This window comes from Microcaecilia unicolor, chromosome 1, assembly GCF_901765095.1.
Source record: "Microcaecilia unicolor chromosome 1, aMicUni1.1, whole genome shotgun sequence".
NCBI lineage: Eukaryota > Metazoa > Chordata > Amphibia > Gymnophiona > Siphonopidae > Microcaecilia > Microcaecilia unicolor.
In genome coordinates this window covers 600,132,160-600,157,556 of record NC_044031.1, presented here as the reverse complement: position 1 = coordinate 600,157,556, position 25,397 = coordinate 600,132,160, and the positions used below count along the sequence as shown (strand labels likewise).

General features: G+C 43.9%; 1 protein-coding gene across 1 annotated transcript in view; it reads left to right on the top strand.

The window, feature by feature from the left end:
* Positions 1–25,397, top strand: part of COL22A1 (collagen type XXII alpha 1 chain) — a 743,309-nt gene that overhangs the window by 597,720 nt on the left and 120,192 nt on the right. The window contains exons 42-44 of the mRNA XM_030219538.1: positions 6,184–6,237; positions 13,901–13,945; positions 18,611–18,658. Coding sequence (XP_030075398.1) covers positions 6,184–6,237; positions 13,901–13,945; positions 18,611–18,658 — 147 coding nt within the window. The remainder of the gene's footprint in view (positions 1–6,183; positions 6,238–13,900; positions 13,946–18,610; positions 18,659–25,397) is intronic.

The following is a 25,397-nucleotide window of genomic DNA, read 5'->3' as shown; positions in this document are numbered from 1 at the left end:
TGCTGTGGTCCAGCTGATTGATGAGCACATGTTTCAGGAGCAAGGCATCAGCAGACCCCAAAGAGAGCAGCAGGTCCCAAGAGGAGGCAGGTCCCAAGAGGAGCAGGTTCCAAGAGGAGCAGGTTCCAAGAGAGCGAGCTGGGCTGTTTCCAGGCCTTTTATAATGTTAGCAGAGAAGCATGGTGGGTGCATGTCTTGGATATTTTGCAAGGCATTATGGTTAATGTAGTCTCATGTCTGCACACGACCCCTGAGTTGGTCTCATGTGTTATGACATCACGAGACTTGCTGTCTGGCAAATGGTCTTTTGATGTCCTGTTCAGTCTCTGGGGCAGATACACATTACAAGTCCTTCCTTTCTGCACATGTCTGGAAGCTGATGGGAGGGGCAGGTATACCTTTGACAAGCAAATGTCCTGTTTATGCTTCTCCTGAGTTCTTTGTTTTATTCAGGTGTCCACCTTAGTCCATCTTTTGTTAGGTGGGAGGGCAGAGGAAGCTCTTTTGTGTTTGTTAAGTGTTTGTGATTCCTGCTCTGAGAAGTTCCCAGAAAAAGGAATGGAGAGAGAGGGGCTTGAAATGAAACTATTCTCCAAAAGCTGCACAAACATATATCTTCAAAAGATACACAAATATATTGGTGTATATATAATCCAGCAAATATGCTACATATTTCAGTAATAAACTGATACCATTACATCTGGAGGATTTTTAAGAGCCACTGTATGGATCATCAGATAGCCCCATTGAGAACTTTAGATGATTTTGGCTTTCTTCAGGACAGTTTTGATAAGAGTTTAGCACTGTTGTATCTTAGGGTTCAGTCTGAAGCAGTGGTATATTACTGAGGTTTGGTGCAGGGTCAGCCTTGGGGGCTTATCCAGATGAGAGGCTTTTCAAAGGAGTGAAATTATTTAGATCACCTTGACATCCGGTGGTGCTTCCTTGGGATCTCAATTTGCTATTGTCAGCCTTGAACTGATATAGAGTTCTACCATGAAGGATCTTACCTTGAGGATAGTTTTTCTGGTGCCTATTTGTTCAATGAGAAGAGCCAGGGCCGCCGAGAGGGGGGGGGGGGGCAGGGGAGACAAAATTCCCTGGGCCCGGGCCTCTGGGGAGGGGGGGCAGCACCACCGCCGCAGTCCGGCCCGCCCGCCCTCCGTCGCTCCCTGGCATTGAACTTAAGCGCCTCACCTTCGAAAGCATAGCAAGCAGCGGCAGACCACTCCTTCCTTCCGTGTCCTGCCCTCGCCTGATGTAACTTCCGTGAGGGCGGGTAACGGAAGGAAGGAGTGGTCTGCCGCTGCTTGTTGCTGCACTTTTGAAGGTGAGGCGCTTAAGGTCAGTGCAGAGGGCCCGGGGATGGAGAGAGGGCCCGGTGGCGGGTGGAGGGGGGGCCCGGCGACCTTGGGTGGGGGATGCCCCGGGGGCGGCCTTGTCCCAGGCCTGGCCCAGTCTCTCGGCGGCCCTGAGAAGAGCGTCAGAGTTGCAGACTCTGTCCTGTCATGAACCTGTATGTATGTGTGTAAATTTATTTATTTTTTCCCTGAGGAAAAAATGATACTTAGGCCACTTTCTTTCTTTCTTCCTAAAAAGTAACTTAGTAACTACATTTCTCCTTAATCAATTGGTCTCCTTACTGGTCTTTACACAGTCTGGAGATGGGGACCATTGTGGTCATCACCATAGTTTATTTATCAAAACCAGTAAGTTTAGGAAGTCAGATAGACTTTTTATGTTTTCTTTTTTGGTCCCTAAAAGGTGAAGCAGCCTTGAAGGCTATTATTGCATGGTGGATTCAAAAGGTGTTTGTCTCAGCACACTTTTTGTCAGACAGACCAGTTCCCTCAATTCACAAGGCTCGTTTGACTCAAGGGTCAGCATCATTTTGGGTAGAACACAGGTTAATTCTGCCTCAAGAGGTTTGCAAGGCAGTCACTTGGTCGTCATTGCATTCCTTTATCAAATTCTACAGGGTAGAAGTTTAGGCAAAGCAAGATGCTGCTTTTAGAGCTTGTGTGTTATCAGCAGGTGATGCTAGTTCCCGCCCTTAAAAGATACTGTTGAGGTATGTCCCAAGCATCTGGACTAGTCTAGAAGGATGATATGTAAGGTCAAAGTAAGTCTTACGTGATAATTCTTTCCTTGAGTACCTCCAGACCAGTCCAGAACCTGCTTAGTGTCTCAGGTGTAAATAGCTACACAGATGTGTGTTTTAAGTGATAGTGTTCTTGCTCATTTCTCTCCTTTTGTAGTTCCGTTAATTGATTCATCAAATATTTACGTTATCTCTATTGTTGGGTTCTCCTAGTTTTTATTGGGTGGCAGATTCCCTGCTTTGTTAAAAAAAATACTGGCCGTTGCTAGGCTACACAGAATGCTATATAAAGTGATATCATAATTCATTAGTTCTCAGTTTCAAACTGTTGGCAGGAGAGCATATATTCAATCATCTAGATTAGTCTGGCAGAACTCAAGGAAAGAAAATTTGCAGGTAAGACCTAATTTCATCTTAGATAACTGGTCACTTAAAATTGTACCTAAAAAGTAGCACCGTATCAGAACTGAGAAGCTCATAAACAAAAGCAAAAAAAATAACATGTATATGCATGTATATAATTTTTGTAATGATGCTATAGTGGCTCTTAATATCTTGATCATGATACTACCATGATTTATTCTGCAAAACCCCAAACTACCAAAATAAACCTCTTAGGGCCTCTTATCAGCTGCACTAGTGGTTCCTGCATGGCAATACCAATGGAGCCCATTCAAAGTGAATGGGCTTTGTCAGGGATCTGTAGTGCAGCTTGATAAAAGAGGCCCGTAATTAGTAAAGATGTTCATGGGAGCCAAAAAACCCTCCAATAAATCAAGTTCCTCTGAAAGGAAGTGCCTAAGTAAAAGTAAATGAAGATGTATGGAACCACTTCTCCCACCATGATTAACACCCTGTCAACCACGCAGATAACAAGAAAGCAATGAGGCCATGGCTGACCTTTAATCCCCAGCTTTCCTGCCAGACCTGCTGATTAATAATGTAAAAACAGGTACAGTGGGAAAAAGACCAGGCACTCTGGGGACAAATTGAGCAGACTTCAAATTCTTAATGAAACAATATTTGTTGGTAAGATACTCAACATAGCACTGTGTTTTGACCAAAGGCCTGCCTCAGGAGTCTTTTCTGTTCAGTCTTGACAATAAAACCATCCAATGGTAAATGTACCAGAAGACATTTGGAAAAAGTGGTCAGTTATATATTGAAGTCCACAGAGGAGCTGATAAATCATATGAAAGGACAATAATCTATTTCATTGTTGAGTCCAAATGGTGTTAATGTGTTACATTCGAAGATCAACTTCTGTTCTTCCCAGAGGAGCAGATTGTCCAAATCGCCTCTTCTCTAATTGGGTTTAAAAAGTTTTAAAATGGATGTTTCACAGGAGTGCCAGCAAATGCTACATTTCCCACATTTTTGATGTCCCAGAAAGGGTACAAGAGATCCAATGTGAAGTTCTCAAAAATGAACAGAAAAGACTCCTAAGCCAGGCCTTTGGCCGAAACACAGTGCTGTGTCGAATCTCTTACCTATAAATATTGCTTCAGTAAGAATTTGAAATCTGCTTGATTTGTACCCAGAGTGCCTGATCTTTTTCTCACTGTTTGTTTTCTTGGTGTCTCTTGTGGGATCACAGCGTTCTTCCTCCTTGCTGGATTTTCTCTGATTAATAATGCGACCTATTCACTGAAAAAACAAACTGAACTTTATCATAGCAGCTCAAAGTGACATTTGAACAATTTCATGTTGGGATATGTACACTGTCTTAAGCTATTTAGGGGCCCTTTTACTAAGGAGCTTTAAGCCCTTAATGTGTGCATTGTGCGATATTTTCCCTGTTTCTGCATGGTAACCCATGCATTACCTATTTTGAAAAAATATTTTTAGGAGTGGCATGTCATGGGCAGAAAGTGGGTGTTCATGCATTATCCAGTTAGCACAATAGGATAAGTGCACTCTAAGGGCCAGCTTCTGTATATAGCATCTAAAATATAGGTGCGTCGGAATAACATGCATAGCGCTATTCTATAAACCACGTCTACAGTAACACATGGTTTACAGAATAGCGCATAGGTAAGGCATTTAGACATGACCATTTATGCCACTGAAAACCTGGTGTAAATGCCTGCACCTAAATGTACGTGTGTTTCCCCGAATTCTATAACAACGTGCATTAATTTGATTGACACCCCTGACATGCCTAAACACTTCCCATGGTCGTGCCCCCTTTTCAACTACACGCACTGGAATTTACGCTCACTTCTTTTTAGAATATGCCTAAAAAGAAGTGTGCGTAAATTCCAATTATTGCCAATTAGTGATGATAATTGTTTATCGGCCAATTATTACTAATTGGCTCATTACTCAATTGAGTAGTACACATAACTTGGCAATGTTCACAACTTGATACGCACTACTCGCCATGCTTTATATAAAATCTGGCTGTACCTGATAAAGCAGAGTTAACGTGGAAGCACTTAGCATTTCCAAATAGGCATTACTTTTTGGCAGGTATTATGTGCTAATGGGAACTGCAAAAAAGAAAAGAGACCTACAAAAATGCCGCATTAAATCTGTGTTTAGCTTACAGAGGAGTTCAGTATGTATTATTTGATACGTCACATCTTGAGAAGTTCTTGCATAAACATAGGGGCCCTTTTATTAAGCCATGGTAGGCTCTATGCGCGTGCAGCATACACCAAAATGAGACTACCACCAGGCCAATGCGCCCTCCTGGCAGTAATTTCAGATTTGGCACATGCTCATAACGCCTGGATGAATTATTTCCTCCTACGTGTGGTAATTGGCACTTGGTGCACACCAACCGGTCACCATGTGTGTGTAGCAGGTGAGCCTTTACTGCTGGATCAATGGGTGGTGTTAAGGGATCAGGCCGGTTTTGGGCACATGCTGGTTTCATTTTTATCACAGGCCCTTTTCCTGTCCCATTAAATAAAAACAACAACATTTTTTGTAGATGCGGTAAAAACTGGCCCGGCGCACGCCCAATACACATGCCTACACTACCGCAGGCCACTTTTTACCATGGCTTAGTAAAAGGACTCTCTAGTTCTAAATAATTAATTATTATGGAGTTGTAAAGAGTTCATATAGTTTATCTAGTCTCATTGATTGAGACTGTATTCTTGTTATTCCTATTTTTGTCTCTAATTTAATTTGTTCTTTATTCCCCTGTTGTTGTGGGCTGAAACTATTTTTATTTCTTTGCTATTGCACACTTCAATTAGAGGATTTTTCTTTTTTCTTTGTAATTGCTTAATGTTTGAATTTGAACATGTAAATTTTAAAACAAAATAAAATCTGTGCTTAGCACATAGGAAAGTCCCACGTTAGAATACGCTAAGCCCATATTTACCGCACCTTAGTATAAGGACCACTTATTTCCAGATGCAGATGTTGTATTGGTTGCCCTTTGTGTGGTGTATTGAGTTTAAGATCCTCTTGTTAGTTTTTAAGGCACTACACAATGTTCCTTTAGCTTTGGCCCAGGGTTTGCAGATGTATTTTCCTGGAAGGGTTTTGAGATTTCAGGGTCAGGGGTTGTTAACTGTCCATTCCATCAGGTTCGTCTGGAAGAAATTCGCTCTCGCGACTTTCTGTTGTTGGGCCTTATTTGTGGAATACTCTTCCTCCTACTTTGTGTCAGATTTCATCATTATCTCTGTTTAAAAAAACAACTGAAAACTTTTCTGTTCTCTAAGGTTTTTTTCTTGAAGAACATTAAGTTTTTGCTCTGGTTTCAGTTGGATAATGTGGGGATTTTTTTGTTGTTGTTTGTCATGCTGTTTTTATGTATGTTTTATTGTAATCCACCCAGATGTCTAGATGGACAGGCCATAAATGTGTTTAATCAATTAACTAACTAATTTGTTAGGCAGTTACAAAGTGTAAATAAATATACAGTGGTAATTTTTACACCGTGAATTCAACTGTGAGAACCCCTGTCTGTAGTTAACTGTATTCTCTGAGTAATAGCACCATAAAGCTCTGTGGAAGAATTATTTTTCTTTTAGTTGAGCCTTCATATCAAAAAAACTCTGAATTTTGTTACAATGATGTGTGTCCTAAGTGAATGTTTCTTATTTTGTTTTACTGACCAGGGTCAGCGAGGTTTACCTGGTGTCCCTGGTTCGCAGGGCACGCCTGGACAGGATGTAAGTAAATTTTAAAGGATATATGTTTTGCTTAAAGGGATATGAGTAGATAAAAGGGGTGTTCTTAGAGGTGGAGATAGGTTAGGGGAAGAAACATGTTACATATTCACATATTGAATGGTATATTCTGGAGCTCAGAATGGCAGGTACTTGCAGCTAACTTGAATTTTGAAATTAATTACTTGCCTTTTTAAGTGCTTGCCCAAGGTGAGATAATTAGGACTTCTGATATTAGGTTTTAACTGATAAACACTGATGCAAAAAAAAAAAAAAGAGTCAAATAAGCATTTGTCTATTGGATAAACACTGAAAAATACACCACATTCCCTAGTACTCACACCTCCCCTCACCTGCCTTGGAATGTATACTCTATTTTTGCACCTTTTCCATGTTTAACATTTATTAACATTTTGCTATACTGCTCTTATTAAGCACAAATCCGAGCGGTTTACACAAATAATAAAAACAGAATAAAAGAAGAAAGGAACTCCAAATTGTAGAGGACAGGAAAAAAAATTCACATACATAAAACATTCATTCAGAGACTAAAGGGGAGGAGTGGTAAGGGTAGACAAGGAAGGCTAAGAAATTATAGTAGGAAAGTCTGAAAAACTAAAGAAGTAGGTAGGATGGCATAGGGAGGGGTATTAGGAAAGAAGGGACTACTGTGTGATTAACCCATCATGTCTATCAATGTCAAATTGAGGAAAAGGCCAGATTAAAAAGCTGGGTCTTAAGGGATGTACGGAACAGCGAAAAAAGGTATCTGCTCTAATTACATAGCACAGTATTTCCAGAGAGAAGGGGGTGGAAGAACAAGTGAACAAAGGCAACAAGCTAAACTATAGGGAATGGAAAGAGAAACAAGATGATCGGGCTTACCATCATGTAGAGCTTTGAATGTGAGGGTGAGTCTTTTAAACTGAATCTGGTAAGGAATTGGGAGCCATTGCAAGGATCTTAACAAAGGGGTTACATGGTCCCTATGTATAACTTGACAGAGAATTCTGGCTGCTGTATTTTGTAAGGTCTGAAGATGTTTTATGTTTGACTACTAAGACCTGCATAGATAGCATTACAGTAATCGTAGTGTGAATTGATGAAAGCGTAGAAAAATGCCCGCAAAGCAGCTGGGTCAAAATAGCTTCTAACGGCCCTAAATTTTACACAAGAAGTAGAAGCCTGTTTTCTTAACAGATGATATTTGCTGATTAACAGCGAGAGCTGAATCTAGATACACGCCTAGGTATTTGAACGATGGAACTGGGGTAACTGGCAAACCAAAAAGAGCAGGTACTAGAGAAGAAGAACATAAGAATAGCCATACTGGGTCAACCCAATTGTCCATCTAGCCCAGTATCCTGTTCCCAACAGTGGCCAATCCAGGTCAAAGTACCTGACAGAAACCCAAATGTCCCGTTTGTGGCCGTGCCACCCTTCAGACTTACCCTGTTTCTGGGAGTCAGTGTCTGTGCTGGCTTCTGCTTGTCTCTGTGTCTGTGTCTGTCTTAGGTTCTCTCTGGCTCTGTGTGCTGATTGCCCTACTGAACCTCACCTGTGTGGGCTATGCCTCTTCCAAGATGGCTGCCGCCTCTTCGTCTCTGCCAGTATCCAAGATGGCTCCCGCTGTTACTTTCTATGGGATGCCTGCTCTGAGTGTCAAGCCTCTGTTTGGTTGCAAGGTGATTGCTGCACCTGTGGCTCTGGTGTTGATGGGCTTTATTAGTCACCTGAAGACTACAGTCCTGGCCTTTGTATCTACTCACCTCATCTAATCTCATGCAAAGGTCCTGGAGTATAGAGTGCTGTACCCAGCGTCAGTGTTTGCTCTGTGTGAGTGTTCTATGTTTGTTTGACTAGCGAGCTTAGGCACCGTGTAGCTTATAGCCTGTGTATAGCCTTGCTAGTGTTTTATGTTTGTTCAGACTAGTGAGCTTAGGCACCGTGTGGCTTGTTGCCTGTGCATAGCTTTACTAGTTCTATGTGTTTGTTTCCAAGGTATGACTAGTTAGCTTAGGCACCGTCTGGCTTGTTGCCTGTGCATAGCTTTACTAGTGCTCTATGTTTGTTTCCAAGGTATGACTAGTTAGCTTAGGCACCGTCTGGCGTGTTGCCTGTGCATAGCTTTACTAGTGCTCTGTGTTTGTTTCCAAGGTATGACTAGTTCGCTTAGGCACCGTCTGGCTTGTTGCCTGTGCATAGCTTTACTAGTGCTCTATGTTTGTTTCCAAGGTATGACTAGTTAGCTTAGGCACCGTCTGGCGTGTTGCCTGTGCATAGCTTTACTAGTGCTCTATGTTTGTTTCCAAGGTATGACTAGTTAGCTTAGGCACCGTCTGGCTTGTTGCCTGTGCATAGCTTTTCTAGTGTTCTGTGTTTGATTCCAAGGTTTGACTAGTTAGCTTAGGCACCGTCTGGCTTGTTGCCTGTGCATAGCTTTTCTAGTGTTCTGTGTTTGATTCCAAGGTTTGACTAGTTAGCTTAGGCACCGTCTGGCTTGTTGCCTGTGCATAGCTCTAGTTCTCTGTGTTTGATTCCAAGGTTTGACTAGTTAGCTTAGGCACCGTCTGGCTTGTTGCCTGTGCATAGCTCTACTAGTGCTCTGTGTTTGTTTCCAGTGATAGCCTAGCCAGCTTAGGCACCGTGTGGCTTGTAGCCTGTGCATAGCTCTGCTAGTTCACTGTGTCTGTTCCTAGTGTTAGACTAGCCGTCCTTTGCTAGTCCATATCCCAAGACTGTGTTTGTTCCTAGTGTTAGACTAGTCGCCCTTGCTAGTCAATATCCCAAGATTGTGTTTGTTCCTAGTGACAGACTAGCCAGCTTAGGCCCTTCTGGCTTGTAGCCTGTGTTAAGCTCTGCTAGTGTTCTGCGGTTGTGTCCAGGGCATGACTTGTTAGCTGGGGCACAGCTTAGTTGTTAGCTGGTGTTTAGCCTTCCTAGTCTCCTGAGTTTGCTCTGTGTATGTTCCTGTGTATGACTGGGTTGCCCGGGTACAGTGTTCCTATGAGCCTGGGTCCAGCTTACTAGTCATTGTGTTGATTCCTGCTGACTGCCAGAACCCGGATAGTTCCTGCTTGTCTGCCTTGCCTTCGCCTAGGTGCCCGGGGGCACCCCTGGATCTTCGTTCCTGTTGCTCCTGTAAGTCCTACCGGCTGCCAGAACCTGAAGGCCCAACCCGAGGGGGTAGGCAGTCAAGTGTAGGTGAAGACTAGGTCCAGGGGGTTCCAGTTCTGTGTGTTCCGCTCCAGTGTGTGTTCCAGCCCAGCGGGTTTCACTCTTGTATGTTCCAGTCCAGTGGGGCCACTCCAGCGTGTCCAGGCCAGTGGGGCCCCACTCCAGTGCGCACCCGTCCGGTGCGTTCCAGTTCCGAGTGTTCCGGTGTACAACTCCAGTCCGGAGTTCCGGTCCAGTCTTTTCTCTTTTCTACCTGGAAGGTGATTTTGCCTTAAGGACTCACAAACCCCGCGCTCCCGGGGAAGAAGCCTGAAGGTATGCCAAGGTCCTCGAGAGCGCGGCGAGCGCGGGAGGCGCGACACCAAATAGTAGCAACATTCCATGCTACCAATCCTAGGGCAAGCAGTGGCTTCCTCATGCCTGTCTTGATAGCAGACTATGGACTTTTCCTCCAGGAACTTGTCCAAACTTTTTAAAACCCAGATATGCTAACCGCTATTACTACATTCTCCAGCAATGAGTTCCAGAGCTTAACTATTTGTTGAGTGAAAAAAATATTTCCTCTTATTTGTTTTAAAACTGTTTCCATGGAACTTCATTGAGTGTCCCCTGGTCTTTGTACCTTTTGAAAGAGTAAAAAATTGATTTACTTTTACTTGTTCTACACCACTCAGGATTTTGTAGTCCTCAATGATATCCCCCCTCATCCATCTCCTTTCCAATCTGAAGAACCCTAACCTCTTCAGCCTTTCCTCATATCAGAGTTCCAGTCCCTTTATCATTTTGGTCTCTCTTCTTTGAACCTTTTCTAATTCTGCTATATCTTTTTTGAGATATGGCGACCAGAAAGGAACGCAATACTCAAGATGAGGTCACGCTATGGAGCAATACAGAGGCATTATAGTATTCTTGGTCTTATTTAGCATCCATTTGCTAATAATTCCTAGCATCCTGTTTGCTTTATTGGCCACCACCGCACAGTGGACATAAGATTTCAGTGTATGGTCTACAATGTCACTTAGGTCTTTTTCTTGAGTGCTGACTCCTAAAGTGGACCCTAGTAGTAGATAACTATGATTCGGACTTGTAATCTGTCTAGATCTCTGTAGGTACAATGGAACAGAAACTTAATAAATGAAATTATAAATTTAAATTAAATACCATTTTAACAAGCTGTTAAATTTATTTGAGAGGGTAGAGGAGGGGAAGGAGTTTTGTGTTTTACATTTTCAAATGATTGCCGCTATAAAATTTTTAATAGCTATATGCATAGCATTTTAAAATGTAGATTAATTTTACATTTGTAAATGTTTTGTCTTTTAATCACCTTCATGATAGGCTTCTGTGTGGGAAACCAGCAAGAAAGGGTGGGACTGGGAAGCCCTATCTGAGAGAACAAGGCGAGAAGCCACCGGTGCCACTGCTTCCCCTCCCCCTCCCCACCTCCTCTGAAAACCTAAAGAGGTCAGACAAGCTAGGGAGTGGTACCTGCAAATATCTGGTTGGCTGTCTCTTGGCTCAGTGGTGGACTGATTGCTTAGCTTGCTGTAGCAAAAAATAATCTACCTGACCCGGTACTGCTGCAGAGTGCAGAGCAGACACAGTGGAGACTCTGAGACTGAGAGCTAGCTGACTACTAGTTAGTAGCAGTGACTAATGCTACCATTGCAGGCAGCTGGCGAGCAAGCAGCACTACTACTTCCTGGCTGCACATAGAAGTTTCTGGAAAATTCACTCATTTTGCACGTGGAGGTCCACACACACACATGCCAGTAGTCAGGTGACCTCTGATGTTGCTGGCCTGTGTGTATCAGACAGAGTGTGCCTACATCAGCCCGGGCAGAGAGGATTAGTTCCGGGGAGGCTTTCCCTGCAGATTTATTGCAGACTTGCAGAGTAGTGCCAGCCCATTTCTGCCAAACAGCTGCACCAGGTCCTGCAGATAAGTGAGCAGCACTTCCATCCATATGCTGGACATGTGATTGGGCCCGGATTTTCAGTCCCAACTCAGCTGTTTCTGGGACTGGAAGTTTGGGCCCAATCAGCTGCAAGCCGGTTCTAACATCGTCTGTAGAGGGGGAGAAGCAGAGGTATTGAAAATACTTTAAAAAAATATTTTCTAAATCTGTACTTCATTACAAGTACAAAAGTACAGCTTAATTGTAACTCATAAGTAAAAAAGTATGGAATAAAATATAACTCATTACAAGTAAAAGTCTGCCAATTTTACTTAAGTACTGTAACAAAGTACAAGTACTTCATCACTACCCATCACTGGTCATGCGTTACAGTCCAATTATTAGATGATTTGGAGGAGGTTAAGGTCTACACCATGTTCAATCCAGATTTGCCCAAGATATAATGCCAAGATGGTGCTGGTGGCTTTACTGGAAGAGATGTGTAGGTATTTAGATTGAAATGGGTTAGGATTACTGGTCTTGTTGGATATACAAGACAGTAGAAGCATTTGATACCTTAAATCACAGGATTTTACTGGTAATTAGATTTCTCCCAGATTCTATAAAGGTCTCCCAAATCTGGGCGCAATCCTGAGATGCACACACAACTTGGTTAACGAGCTATTAACAAGCAAAAATTGGATGATAACAATCAATTGATGTTACTTGGCACCAATTAGGAGCTGCACATGTATCTGCCTGTATGCTATTCTATAATACTGGGCACCTAAATCCCATAGAGCGCAACCCAAAAGGGTCAGGGGCATTCTGAACATTTGGCTGCAGTGTTACAGAATACTGTATGCCCAACTTGCACATCAGGATTTACACCTGGTTTCAGCAGGTATAAGTCCCCGTACCCAAAGTTGGATGCAGGAATTGGTACTACACTCTATTCCAGTGATTCCTAAACCTGGTCCTGGAGGCACTCAAGCCAATCAGGTTTTCAGTATATCCACAATAAATATTCATGAGTTAGAGATTTGAATGCAATGGAGGCAGCACATGTAGATATCTCTCATGAATATTCATTATGGATATCCTGAAAACCTGACTGGCTGGGGTGCCTCTAGGACCAGGTATAGGAATCACTGTGCTATTCTATAAAGGGTGCTGAGCTGGGATCAACCTTTATAGAACAGCGCTGAACGCCATTTCTTTCCAGCACCAAATTTAGAATGCCATTTACTGAATCCAGTCCAGAATGGGGGGGGGGGGGGGGAGTCACAGATGTTGGAGTTGATAGATGGAATACATAAGAGGTCTGCTCTTTCTCTAGTTTTGTTTAACTTGTATGTATGTCCCTCAGCGCAGGTGATCAGATCCTTTGGATTTAGTCTGTTCGTTTACACAGGATGATGTGCAGTTTTTTGTGCCTCTGCCTGTGGAAGAATTAAAGAACAGATTAAAGGAGTATATGCTGACAGTTAATAGATGGTTATTAAAAGATTGTTTGAAATTGACTTGTGAAAATAGAGGGTCTATATTTCACAGATATTCAGCTCTAGTTAGCTCTTCTGACTGCCACAGCACTGTGTACAGCTAGGGCTAGGGGAGTCAGAGGGTAGAGAGAAGATGGAGCTGGAAACTATCCGAGTGCAACCTCTGGTTGCCAGTGACCATCAGGGTGGGTTACTTGTCTTAAAAATAAAAAGCTGACTGCTGCAGGCTAAACTGTACCCCTATATTGTTTAATGCAGTGTCATTTGTATTATAAACATTATTGCAGTTTCTTCTCCCTCTATCTTCAGAGATATTTTAAACATCATAGTTATTTGTATAGGAATATTAGTCATCGATCTCAAGGAAATGTAATAGCAAATTCAGGAGAAAAGATACTGAAAAATTAAAATATAAGATACACTCAATTCCCTTTCATTCCCAGATCAGGAATTCAATCTACATGTACCATGTTGCAGTTCAGCAAATTATTCACCAACAAAGGAAGCACTTTCTGTAATTCATAGAGAAAAAATACCCCTTTGTAAGGTTATCCATCTGCCATTATTCTCATAACAGAGTTCATGTAGGAAAAACAAAGGTGGAAGGTTATATGAAATGAGAATTTTCAAGCAAAAGAAATGTATTTTTATTAGGTCAGCTCTATTAGGAAAAAAATGAGTTCCTGAAAGTCAGACATAATTTTTTTGTTAGACTGGGTGATGAATTTAAGTGATTCATTCCTTACTGATTTCCCGATATATAGAATAGCAGCAAATTATTTATTCTAACCCTCTCCTTAACCCCTGGAGACTCAGAATTTTTGAAACACATCCCACTGAGGCAGTAGAAACCACAGAAGCCATTTTTAAGACTTCAGTCCACAGGACTGCAGCGTAGAAATTGGCATCTCACATGATCCTTCTGCAACCGTACTATGCCTCTGAGACATGTTCCTGTCAGATGGATTCCACTGTATATATTAGAGAAGAAAATAAAATATGGACGTAGAGAGAGAGATCAACATGTGATCTGTCTGGAACATGTGTAATAGATTTTCTCAAAACTTTAATCATTTTTTTTCATTACAGGGTTATCCAGGTAATCCAGGAGAGAGAGGGCCCCCCGGCGAGGCGGTATGTAATGCTTTCTGCAGAATCCCCTACATCTCCCATTCAGCTTGTTCTCATCTATTTCAGCGTCTGCCTCATGATAGATTGCTTAACAGGAAGGCATGTACTAATCTACACTGAAGTTTGGCTGTTTATGTATGTTAACAGCAACAGTTAACTTGTAGTAGCTGCAAAACCTTCCTGATAACTGTTCCTGGCACTTTGGGGAATTCAGCTCTTCAAATAATGCAAGGCAGTGGTCACTACCATACATTAACGACATGCTCACCAACACAGAATGCAGTTAGCTGTGTTTCAGAAAGTGTATTTTACTGTTCTGCATTACATGCCATGGTAGCAGTTAATGCACATTAGACACCCGCATTAACTGCAAGGCACACTCCCCACTCATTCCCTTTTTTCTTCCTCCCCCCCCCCCCCCCTCCGTAAGAATTTCTACATTAAGAGGGCAATTCTATAAAATGTATTATAAGTACATAAGTAGTGCCATACTGGGAAAGACCAAAGGTCCATCTAGCCCAGCATCCTGTCACCGACAGTGGCCAATCCAGGTCAAGGGCACCTGGCACGCTCCCCAAACATAAAAACATTCCAGACAAGTTATACCTAAAAATGCGGAATTTTTCCAAGTCCATTTAATAGCAGTCTATGGACTTGTCCTTTAGGAATCTATCTAACCCCTTTTTAAACTCCGTCAAGCTAACCGCCCGTACCACGTTCTCCGGCAACGAATTCCAGAGTCTAATTACACGTTGGGTGAAGAAAAATTTTCTCCGATTCGTTTTAAATTTACCACACTGTAGCTTCAACTCATGCCCTCTAGTCCTAGTATTTTTGGATAGCGTGAACAGTCGCTTCACATCCACCCGATCCATTCCACTCATTATTTTATACACTTCTATCATATCTCCCCTCAGCCGTCTCTTCTCCAAGCTGAAAAGCCCTAGCCTTCTCAGCCTCTCTTCATAGGAAAGTCGTCCCATCCCCACTATCATTTTCGTCGCCCTGCGCTGTACCTTTTCCAATTCTACTATATCTTTTTTGAGATACGGAGACCAGTACTGAACACAATACTCCAGGTGCGGTCGCACCATGGAGCGATACAACGGCATTATAACATCCGCACACCTGGACTCCATACCCTTCCTAATAACACCCAACATTCTATTCGCTTTCCTAGCCGCAGCAGCACACTGAGCAGAAGGTTTCAGCGTATCATCGACGACAACACCCAGATCCCTTTCTTGATCCGTAACTCCTAACGCGGAACCTTGCAAGACGTAGCTATAATTCGGGTTCCTCTTACCCACATGCATCACTTTGCACTTGTCAACATTGAACTTCATCTGCCACTTGCACGCCCATTCTCCCAGTCTCGCAAGGTCCTCCTGTAATCGTTCACATTCCTCCTGCGACTTGACGACCCTGAATAATTTTGTGTCATCGGCGAATTTAATTACCTCACTAGTTTAGAATGTATACAATTCTGAACTTATTACATAACTGTTTAGAATACTAGCATATATTGTACACACATATGTTCACATGTATGCCATATATGCCAGCATGCCAATTAAGTGCTATTCTACAAATACCCACTTATCTTATATAATGCATATTTGCAATGGGAATATACACAGGGAAGGTGCATGTGTGAGACATAGGCAGGGCTCCCACTTACGCATCTAATTACAAAGGGTACACTTAGATGCCCACACTTACATCAGCTCTATGGCTAGTGTTCTATAAAGGAAAGAAGGTGCCTACTTTCCTGTATAGAATAGGCTTCTATCAGGCACTCTAAGTGTTTAATATGGCAGTTAACACATTATCAGGCTTATTTTCGAAAGAGATCGCCGGGGATCTTCCGACACAAATCAGATGGCCGGCCATCTCTTAAAACCGGCCAAATCGGTATAATCGAAAGCCGATTTTTGGACACACTCGCCGGCATTCCGTCGCGGAGGCGGCCAAACTTCAAGGGGGCGTATCGTCAGGTAGCGAAGGCGGAACGTGGGCGTGCTTACGAGATGGCCGGCTTCAGCTGATAATAGAAAAAAGAAAACCGGCGATGACAAGCAGTTGGCCGGTTTTACTTGGTCTATTTATTTTCACGACCAAGTCTCAAAAAGGTGCCCAAACTGACCAGATGACCACCAGAAGGAATCAGGGATGACCTCCCCATACTCCCCCAGTGGTCACCAACCCCCTCCCAACCAAAAAAAAAAAAACTTTAAAACATTTTTTGCCAGCCTCTATGCCAGCCAGCTCCATGACAGCAGTATGCAGGTCCTTGGAGCAGATTTAAAGCCAGGTGCACTAAACTGCACAGAAGAGTCCTTCCCTTACCGATCCCTTAGCGAATCGGTAAGGGAAGGGCATGCATGAAGGAAATCGCATCCAAATGAGCTGCTCATTTGCACGCGAATTTCCTTCCCTAGGAGGGGAAGCCAGTCGGCCAGATCGTAAAAAAAAAAAAAAAAGGATCTTGCTGATCAGTTATGTTATGACTTACTTGTTCTGGAGTGCTGTATTTTGTGATATTGTTTTGAGAAATGTTCAATAAAGACTTCATACAAATTAAAAAAGTCCCTGCTGTGCACTTCCCTTAATGGCCATCTTTCTCCCCAAACTGGGAAATCAAAGCTGTTTTTGCTCATAGCTTTTTTAGTAGTAACAGTGGGATTTGAACTGGCCACCTCTGCATTACAAGACCAGTGATGTAACCACTTGGCCACAGCTTCACTTAGTTGGATATCCCTCCCTTTTGATTATACCCCTCCAGGTCTCTCTCAGCCAATCACAGTGCGCTTAGCTGTCTGTGAGTGGCTGAGAGAGACCTGGAGGGAAGGGAGGGACATCCAAGTAAGTGGAGCTGTGGCCAAGTGGCTACATCCCTGGTCTTGTAATGCAGAGGTGGCTGGTTCAAATCCCACCGTTACTGCTAAAAAAAAGCTGTGAGCAAAAACAGCTTTGATTTCCCAGTTTGGGGAGAAAAACAGCCATTAAGGGAAGTGCATGTCAGGGACAGCCAGCAGGGGCTTTTTTAATTTGTAGGAAGTCTTTATTGAACATTTCTCAAAACAGTATCACAAAATACAGCACTCCAGAACAAGTAAGTCATAACATAACTGATCAGCAAGATCTAAATATCCAGAAGTACCAGTGCACTACGAATGCTGGCCCCTCCTATGGCCAAATGCCTTGGTTTGCCCAGGTTTGAGATGGCCCGTTCCAGTTTCCATTATCGCTGAAAAACAAATTCGGCCATTTCAAACCCGGCGATCTATGGCATTTGGCTGGCCCCAACCGTATTATCGAAACAAAAGATGGCCGGCCATCTTTTTCGATAATATGGTTCCGGACAGCTCTTTACGGCGCCGCCAAAATAGATGGCCGGCCATCTATTTGGCCGGCGCCGTTTGATTATGCTCCTCCACGTCACTGCGACATATTAACTTTTGTTTTGACCTCTGTGTTAACTGTCAATGCAAACTAAAACTTGATTTAATGACCTCACACAGCTTAGTAAATAAGCATCTTAGGGAGGGTGGTTGTCAAGGTGTGTTATGGCTATAGCATGTCCAGGCAAGAGCGATTCCCCAGTTGCTTCTGCCCTTGCCAGAGCTAGGTTCAAAATGTCAACATGACTCCTAATAGTATTCTCATGGTTCTACTGCTAGGGGTCAAGCTGCCATATAAAGGCCTTTTGCCCTTGTAAGGCAGCTTAAACCCTAACTATAGTAATGTGAAACTTCTGCTAGGGTCACCAGTGCCATTTTGAACTTTGCACCAGCAAAGGCAGGACCAGCTGAGGATTGCACCTGACCTGATCGCAAAGAATTTCAGAGTAAACCCAGGAGGACCTACAGAAGGATGGGGAGCCATTGGCCAATGGGGTCTCCAGAGTAGGGAGCCTTGAATTGGGGAGCTTCTGGGTCAGGAGACCTTCCATTGGTGAACTGAGGGTCCTTTCATAGGGAGGTCCAGGGCATGGGATTGGGAGGGTCATATTCAGGGGGTTCTTCAGGAAGATGAAGGATCTGATTGGGAGGGATATTGGTGGAAGCTCAATGTCTCTTTGGCCAGCCCCTTTAAGAAGTTCCCAGGAACTATGCAGCCTGATGTTACAGGGACACTAGAATAACACTGTGTACGAGACTGATCTCAAGCAGCATACTTCATATACCATTGTCTAACATGTGGTATTGTACTATCACAGGTCAGCCACTCCCATGGTACTCCTAACTTATACCGGACCTTTATAATTACCCCTACCCCTCCCAAAGTGTAGTGGGGTTTGGTTTTGCAGAATTATAAGGTAAGGCAAATGAGTTATTAGAAATGGTCTGTAGTTTAGTGTGTTGCCTTTCAGAAAGTCCTTCAATTCCCAAACCTGATTTTTGCTCTGCAGAGTTTGTGGCCTTTGGCTAAGGACCACTGCTGTAGTGGTTGAGCTAGATAGGTGTTTAAAAATAAGTGGGGCTGATAGAGACTATATCAAACTGAGCTGAAAGCACAGAGGAGGAGGAGAAGAAAATTGCCAGGCCACAAAGGTTTATTTTCACCTTCAAGGGAGCATGATTCAAAGGTATATATGCAAAAACTTGAATCTGTTCTTTTTCTGAAATTGTTATCTTAAATGTAATACAATATTTATTTCTATAGGGACCTACTCCAATCCTTTCACCTGGAGACATAAACCTTCTTATTAAGGTAAGGGAGGACTGGAAATTTACTGCTGTAGAAATACCACCAACACATAACAAATGCCTTGAATAATGGGAAATTACTTACAGTACAAAGATCTTGTGATCTTGTTATGAAACTGGTAGAGGGAGGGGAATGTAATGCCTAATTGTGCTCTGGAAAGGATGCATGATGAGGGGATGAGAATTTTTAAAATGTATAATAGACATACATCTGTCAGTGAAAGTTTTAAGACTAAATGTTGTGGTATGAGACTGGAGGGGAGTAAACTCTGGATCTATTTTAGGATGTATGCCTTCATAGAAAGGATGGTGGAACAGACACCTAATGGAGGAAGTTGGCATATTTATTTTCATTTATATATCACTTCCCTTAACAATTCCAAAGCAATTTTCAATATCTCTCTCCCCCAAACTCCACTTTGTCCCCTTCCCCGCACTAAGATGGTAGCTCAGCAGCTTATATAACTTCTGGTAACTGAACTCAGGAAAGCATAAGACAAGAAAAGAAGATTCCTAGTGGTAATGAGACACATGGCCAGCATTAGCAATTGTGTGGACTTGTTTGATGCTGTCAGGTTAAACATATCTAAATGTTGGGTAGCAGGAGGTATTTACTAGGCAATAATTTGATTGTTTTTATATTCTTAACCCAAACAATTAAGGTTTATTTTGGGACTCCCCCAAAATAAAATAAAACCCCCTTGTTTGAGCTGTGAGTAAAAACAAAAAACAGCACTGAGAATAGGTATCTTCAGGATGACAACTCACATATCTCAGCTATGTGTCTGCATGATTTGGTCATCCCATAGTTTTTTCTGGTTTTCATGTGTAAAATGACATCATTTCTCAGCCAACAAGATCATGACAAGTGCAGTGACCATGGTCATCATGGCTTTGGTAAGGTGATGATGAGTCACAGTGTCAGGATGATAGTTCCACTGTTTACCATGTAAAAAATACCTGGTCCACTTGTAGGAAATGCTCACTATGATAAAGTAAGAATCTGTTAAAAAAATATACTAAAATCAACAATGTTCATCTTAGCACGTGTATATACTGCACATGATTTTATGCCTGATATACCAAAACAGTGATATAAAGAGCATGTGCATACAAAGGCCATGCTCTTGCAATATACATGTAAACTATATTTACCATTTCCTTAGCGTATGCAGCAGATGAATCCAGGAACTGGTGTGTTGTGTCCATCTACCTGCAGGTGGCAATAGAGATTACAAAGCTGAAGGCAGTGATACCAGACGGTCAGCTCCTCCTTCACTTCAGTATATCTCTATCTCTAGCAGGTGGTAGACGGTGTCTCTGCAGCTCCTGGATTTGTCTTGGGCCTGTTCCTGGACCTTTTGGCCAGTTGAGCTTAGGGGGTATTTGGGCTCTGTGTCAGCTTTACGGGCATACCTGGTGGCCTGGGTCCATACCTCACCACTTGGTCCCTTTCCTCACAGTTTGGACTTGTTTGGACTGTAGCCATCCTCACTTAAAAAACCCCCCAAAAAACTCTAGTCCACAACAGACCTCTGTTTGCTGCTGTTATCAGCTGTTAAAAAAAAGAGCAATTTGGGACACAGGCTCTGCTGCTGCAACAGGTCAGCAGGTTACTAAGAGGAGCCTTGGGGTCAGCATCTCTGGAGTTGCTGTATGTGTGTGTGTAGCCTGCTGAGCCGATTTGGTGGCAGGCTTGCCTGGGAGGTCCCGATGTCAGTGGGAAGTCTGGCTGCGCGCATCTCCGGTGAGTGCATTTTTTTCTGCCATTGGGGGACATGCGGTATTGGTAGCGGAGGCCACCATAGGATTCTTGTGTTCTGGTCAAGCGTTGGCGGCAGCAGGGACTTCTGTTGCCGGGTTCAAGGAGGCACAGGCAGGCACCAAGGATTTCCTTCTCTCAAACGGGATTCCCGCTCTGAGGTGTCTGGTGCACACCCCAGTTTCTTTTGGCGCCTCCCAATGCGGCTCCCGCTTTCCGGCTGTTGGCTGCATTGATGACTTCACCTCTGCTATGGGGACCCCTTCAGGGTTTGTACTGACCTCTCCTGATTCGGAGGAATTGTTTTGTGCCCAGATTTCTTCCTCCTTTTTTTCCACATCCACTGGTTGAAGTGGCTTTTGCCCCTTCAGCATTTGTCTATAGCCCGCCCCTTTTGAGGGTTTCTTCGGGTACAGTAATGGCTTTGCTACCCTTTGCAGTAGATCCAGTGTTCCAGGAGAGGCAGCTGGGTGCCATGTTGGAGGTAGAGTCATTGGGATCTCTCTCTGGTTCCCCCTCGATAGCTTCGGGCTCAGGGAGCTTACTCCCATCTTGGGCGGATGGGTTCTAGAAGGCAAAGTTTTCCTGAAGGAATCTGATGGTCCTTCTGCGGTGCTCCTTGTTTTTCAGGATGCACATCAGCCAGCCAATCTGGGAGTTTCTCTGGGGCTGGGGGTTCTGACCTTCCCCCCGAATACATTCTGCAGTTCCATATGCCTATATGTTACAGAAGTCTGGTAGGGGAACTGATAGTTCCTTTTTAGTTCAGCCTTTGAAGATTTCTGGCTTGTTCCCTGTTTTAGTCTCCATTGGTGGACCCTGCCCCGAAGAGGGGATGTTTACTCTCCAGCTTAGCAGAAGGTTCCATTGCTCTCCTGTCTTCCTCTATTCGGAGAGAGTCTTTTCAGGGCAGTCCCTTTCTGCACAAAGGCAGCAAGAATCACCTGAGCTGGAAAGCCATGTTTGCATAAGTGGGTGCATTGATGGCAACAGTCTCCGATAGGCCTCACTGTCTGTGGTGAGTTAAGATTTTCTTATAGCTCCTGCATTGGCTAAAGGCTGTTCTTGGTGTGGGAAACAGTGAACAGCATCAGAGCAGGACTCCTTGTGTGTTGGCCCTCTGAAAGGGCCTATTTCGTTTTTTTATTTACAGACTTTTCGGTCCCCTCAGTTTTTTCTCTGAGGGCAGTTGCGTAAACTCCCTGAAAGTTTCCCTCACATCCTTTGTGGAACTCTTTATATTGGCAGTATAGGTATTGTCTATGGGTACACCATCCTGAGTGTGCTTGATCCACTTTGAAATTGGAAGCTCATCAGAATTGGGCCCTATTTCTGCTTGGATGGGAGACTGCATGGGAATACCAGGTGCTGTAGTTTTTCTTTTTTTCTGCACCTTTAGAAGGGAGTTTCTAGGTTTAGTGCCTATCCTGCTTATTTTCGAAGGAGAAGGCCGGCCATCTTCTGACACAAATTGGGAGATGGCCGGCCATCTCCTAAACCCGGCCAAATCGGTATAATCGAAAGCCGATTTTGGCCAGCTTCGACTGCTTTCCGTCACAGGGCCGGCCAAAGTTCAAGAGGTACCGTGGGCGGGATGGGGGCGTGGTTACGAGATGGCCGGCTTCGGCCGATAATGGAATAAAGGCCGGCTGTGACGAGCACTTGGCCGGCTTTACTTGGTCCATTTATTTTTAGGACCAAGCCTCAAAAAAGTGCCCCAGCTGACCAGCTGACCACCAGAGGAAATAGGGGATCACCTCCCCTTACTCCCCCAGTGGTCACCAACCCCCTTCACCCCCCCCCCCCCACCCCCCAAAAAATAAAAAAACATTTTTTTGCCAGCCTCAAATGTTATACCCAGCTCCATGACAGCACTATGTAGGTCCCTGGAGCAGTTTTTAGTGGGTACTGCAGTGCACTTCAGGCAGGTGGACCCAGGCCCATCCCCCCCTACCTGTTACACTTGTAGTGGTAAATGTGAGCCCTCCAAAACCCACCCGAAACCCACTGTACCCACCTCTAGGTGTCCCCCTTCACTCATAAGGGCTATGGTAGTGTTGTACAGTTGTGGGTAGTGGGTTTGGGGGTTTTCGGGGGGCTCAGCACACAAGGTAAGGGAGCTATGCACCTGGGAGCAATTTGTGAAGTCCACTGCACTGCCCCCTATGGTGCCCGGTTGGTGTCCTGGAATGTGAGGGGGACCAGTGCACTATAAATGCTAGCTCCTCCCACAACCAAATGGCTTGGATTTGGCCGGGTTTGAGATGGCCACCATTAGTTTCCATTATTGGCGGAAACCAATGGCGGTGATCTCTAACGCCGGCCCAAATGTTGAGATTTGGCCGGCCCCGACCGTATTATTGAAACGAAAGATGGCCGGCCATCTTGTTTCGATAATACAGTATGCCGCTTTGCGGGGCCAGCCTTAGAGATGACCACCCCCGTTCGATTATGCCCCTCTTTGGCTCCAAGCTTCTGTAGGAAATGTTACATACTGTTATTTTCTGGGGCTAGTGCTCTGGTCTCTGTGGTAACCAAGGAACCTCAGTGCTGCCATGGGAGCATTATCTCCAGCTGCAGTAGTTTCAGCAAATAGGTTTTTTTCTGGAAGATGTCTGGCTTTCAACCTGAAGGTCACAGGTTTAAGGTTGGTTTGTGCATCATATTAGAAGGGGAAGGGAAGGGAAATGAGACTTGATATACCACCTTTCTGAGGTTTTTTTTGCAACTACATTCAAAGCGGTTTACATATATTCAGGTACTTATTTGTACCAGGGGCAATGGAGGGTTAAGTGACTTGCCCAGAGTCACAAGGAGCTGCAGTGGGACTCAAACTCAGTTCCCCAGGATCAAAGTCCACTGCACTAACCACTAGGCTACTCCTCCACCTTTTCATATGGGGCATATTTTACTTCACTCTCCCATATTGCTTGCCTTGACAAGTAGTTCATTGCATAGCTGGGATAGCTTAAATGTTTTTACGTTTGGGGAGCGTGCCAGGTGCCCTTGACCTGGATTGGCCACTGTCGGTGACAGGATGCTGGGCTAGATGGACCTTTGGTCTTTCCCAGTATGGCACTACTTATGTACTTATGTACTTATGTATGCTACAGTGCCAAAGGTTAGCTGTGGCCCTTAGCTCCTTTTCATATGGGGCATATTACTTCACTCTCCCATATTGCTTGCCTTGACAAGCAGTTGATTGCATACCTGGGTCAGCTTACACTATGCTATAGTGCCAAAGGTTAGCTGTGGTGGTCTCCCACAGCAGCTCTGCTCTTCTAGTATTGCACTTTGACACTGGTCAAACTTGCATACCAGTTCCAGCTTCCACTGTATCTGTGGCACCACTAGCTAGCTGTATGTTGCAGTGTCTCTAAGGCTTTTATTTCACTTTTGCATTTTTTCTTTATATTGGACAGCTAGCTATATTCAGCTAGCTACTTCAATTTATCATTCTTCCCTGCACTTCTCCTCTAGGAAGCATTTCGACTCTTTCCTCTTTGGCTCCCTCATCTGCGGTTTCTCTGTTTGGCTGTTCTGGACCCTCATGTTCAGTTCCAGACTTTGCCTTTCAGCATGGCTACGGCTCCATGTACCTTTTCATAGCTTTGGGAGTGTTGCGGCATCATAGTGTGCTACGCTCTAGACGAGTACCGAGAGTTAATCTTCCCAGGTCTCGCTGTTGGAATCCTTGGGCTGGGTGGTCATTCTTCAAATGAGACACCTTGTCCCATCCTAGGTAGCTCTGATACGATTTTGTTCTTGACTGAGGACTGGAGGATCTAGCGTCAGACTCGGGTATGCAGTCTGCTCAGGGCACCGAGTCCTCGGGCCTGGCAGTTCGTTCATGTCTTGGCCTCTGTGATGGCTACTTTGGAGGTAGTGCCATGAGTTGTGCTCACATGCGATATCTACAGCTCTCGCTTCGGCAGATGGTCTCCTGTGTGCCAAGAGTGTCAGTGCCGTCTTCCGTGTCTGTTCTTGGCACAGCTGAAAGAAGCTATAAATAGGGCCACAAACCTTTATGTAAGGAGAGTAAATAAAAGCAAGAGAAAATGGAAACCGATATGGTTCTCCAAGCAAGTGGCTGAGAAAATAAAGGCTAAAGAGTTGGTGTTCCAGAAATACAGAAAAACTCAAGAAGAGGAACACGGAGAGGAATACCGGATGAAACTGAAAGAAGCCAAGAGAAAGATACGTCTAGCAAAAGCGCAAGCGGAAGAACAAATGGCTAGAAAGGTAAGGAGGTAAATTTCTTCAGGTATATTAGTGAAAGGAGGAAGACTAAAAAGGGAATTGTGAGACTAAAAGATGCTGAGAACCGCTATGTAGATAATGATGAAGAAAAAGCACATTTGCTACTTTTGTTCTGTTTTCACAGAACAAAATCTTGGAGAAGGACCACAATTGACTGGCAAAATTACATATGAGAGTGGAGTGGATATATCACTGTTCATGGAAGAGAGTGTATGAACAACTTGAAAATCTAAAGGTGGACAAAGCCGTGGGACCGGACGGGATCCACTCCAGGATATTGAGGGAGCTCAGAGAGGTTCTGGCGGGTCCTCTTAAAGATTTGTTTAATAAATCCTAGACGGGAGAGGTTCAGTGGGATTGGAGAACAGCGGATGTGGTCCGTCTTCACAAAAGTATTGATAGGTAAGAAGCTGGAAACTACAGGCCGGTAAGCCTCACTTCGGTTATTGGAAAAGTAATGGAAGCGATGCTGAAGGAAAGGATAGTGAATTTCCTGGAAACCAATAAGTTGCAAGATCAGAGACAACATGCTTTTACCAAGGGTAAATCGTGCCAAACAAATCTCATTGAATTCTTTGATTGGGTGACTGGAGAATTGAATCATGGATGTGCTGTAGATGTAATCTACTTAGTTATCAGCAAAGCTTTTGACACAGTTCCCCACAGGAGGCTCTTGAATAAACTAGATAGGCTGAAGATAGGGCCAGACGTGGTAAACTGG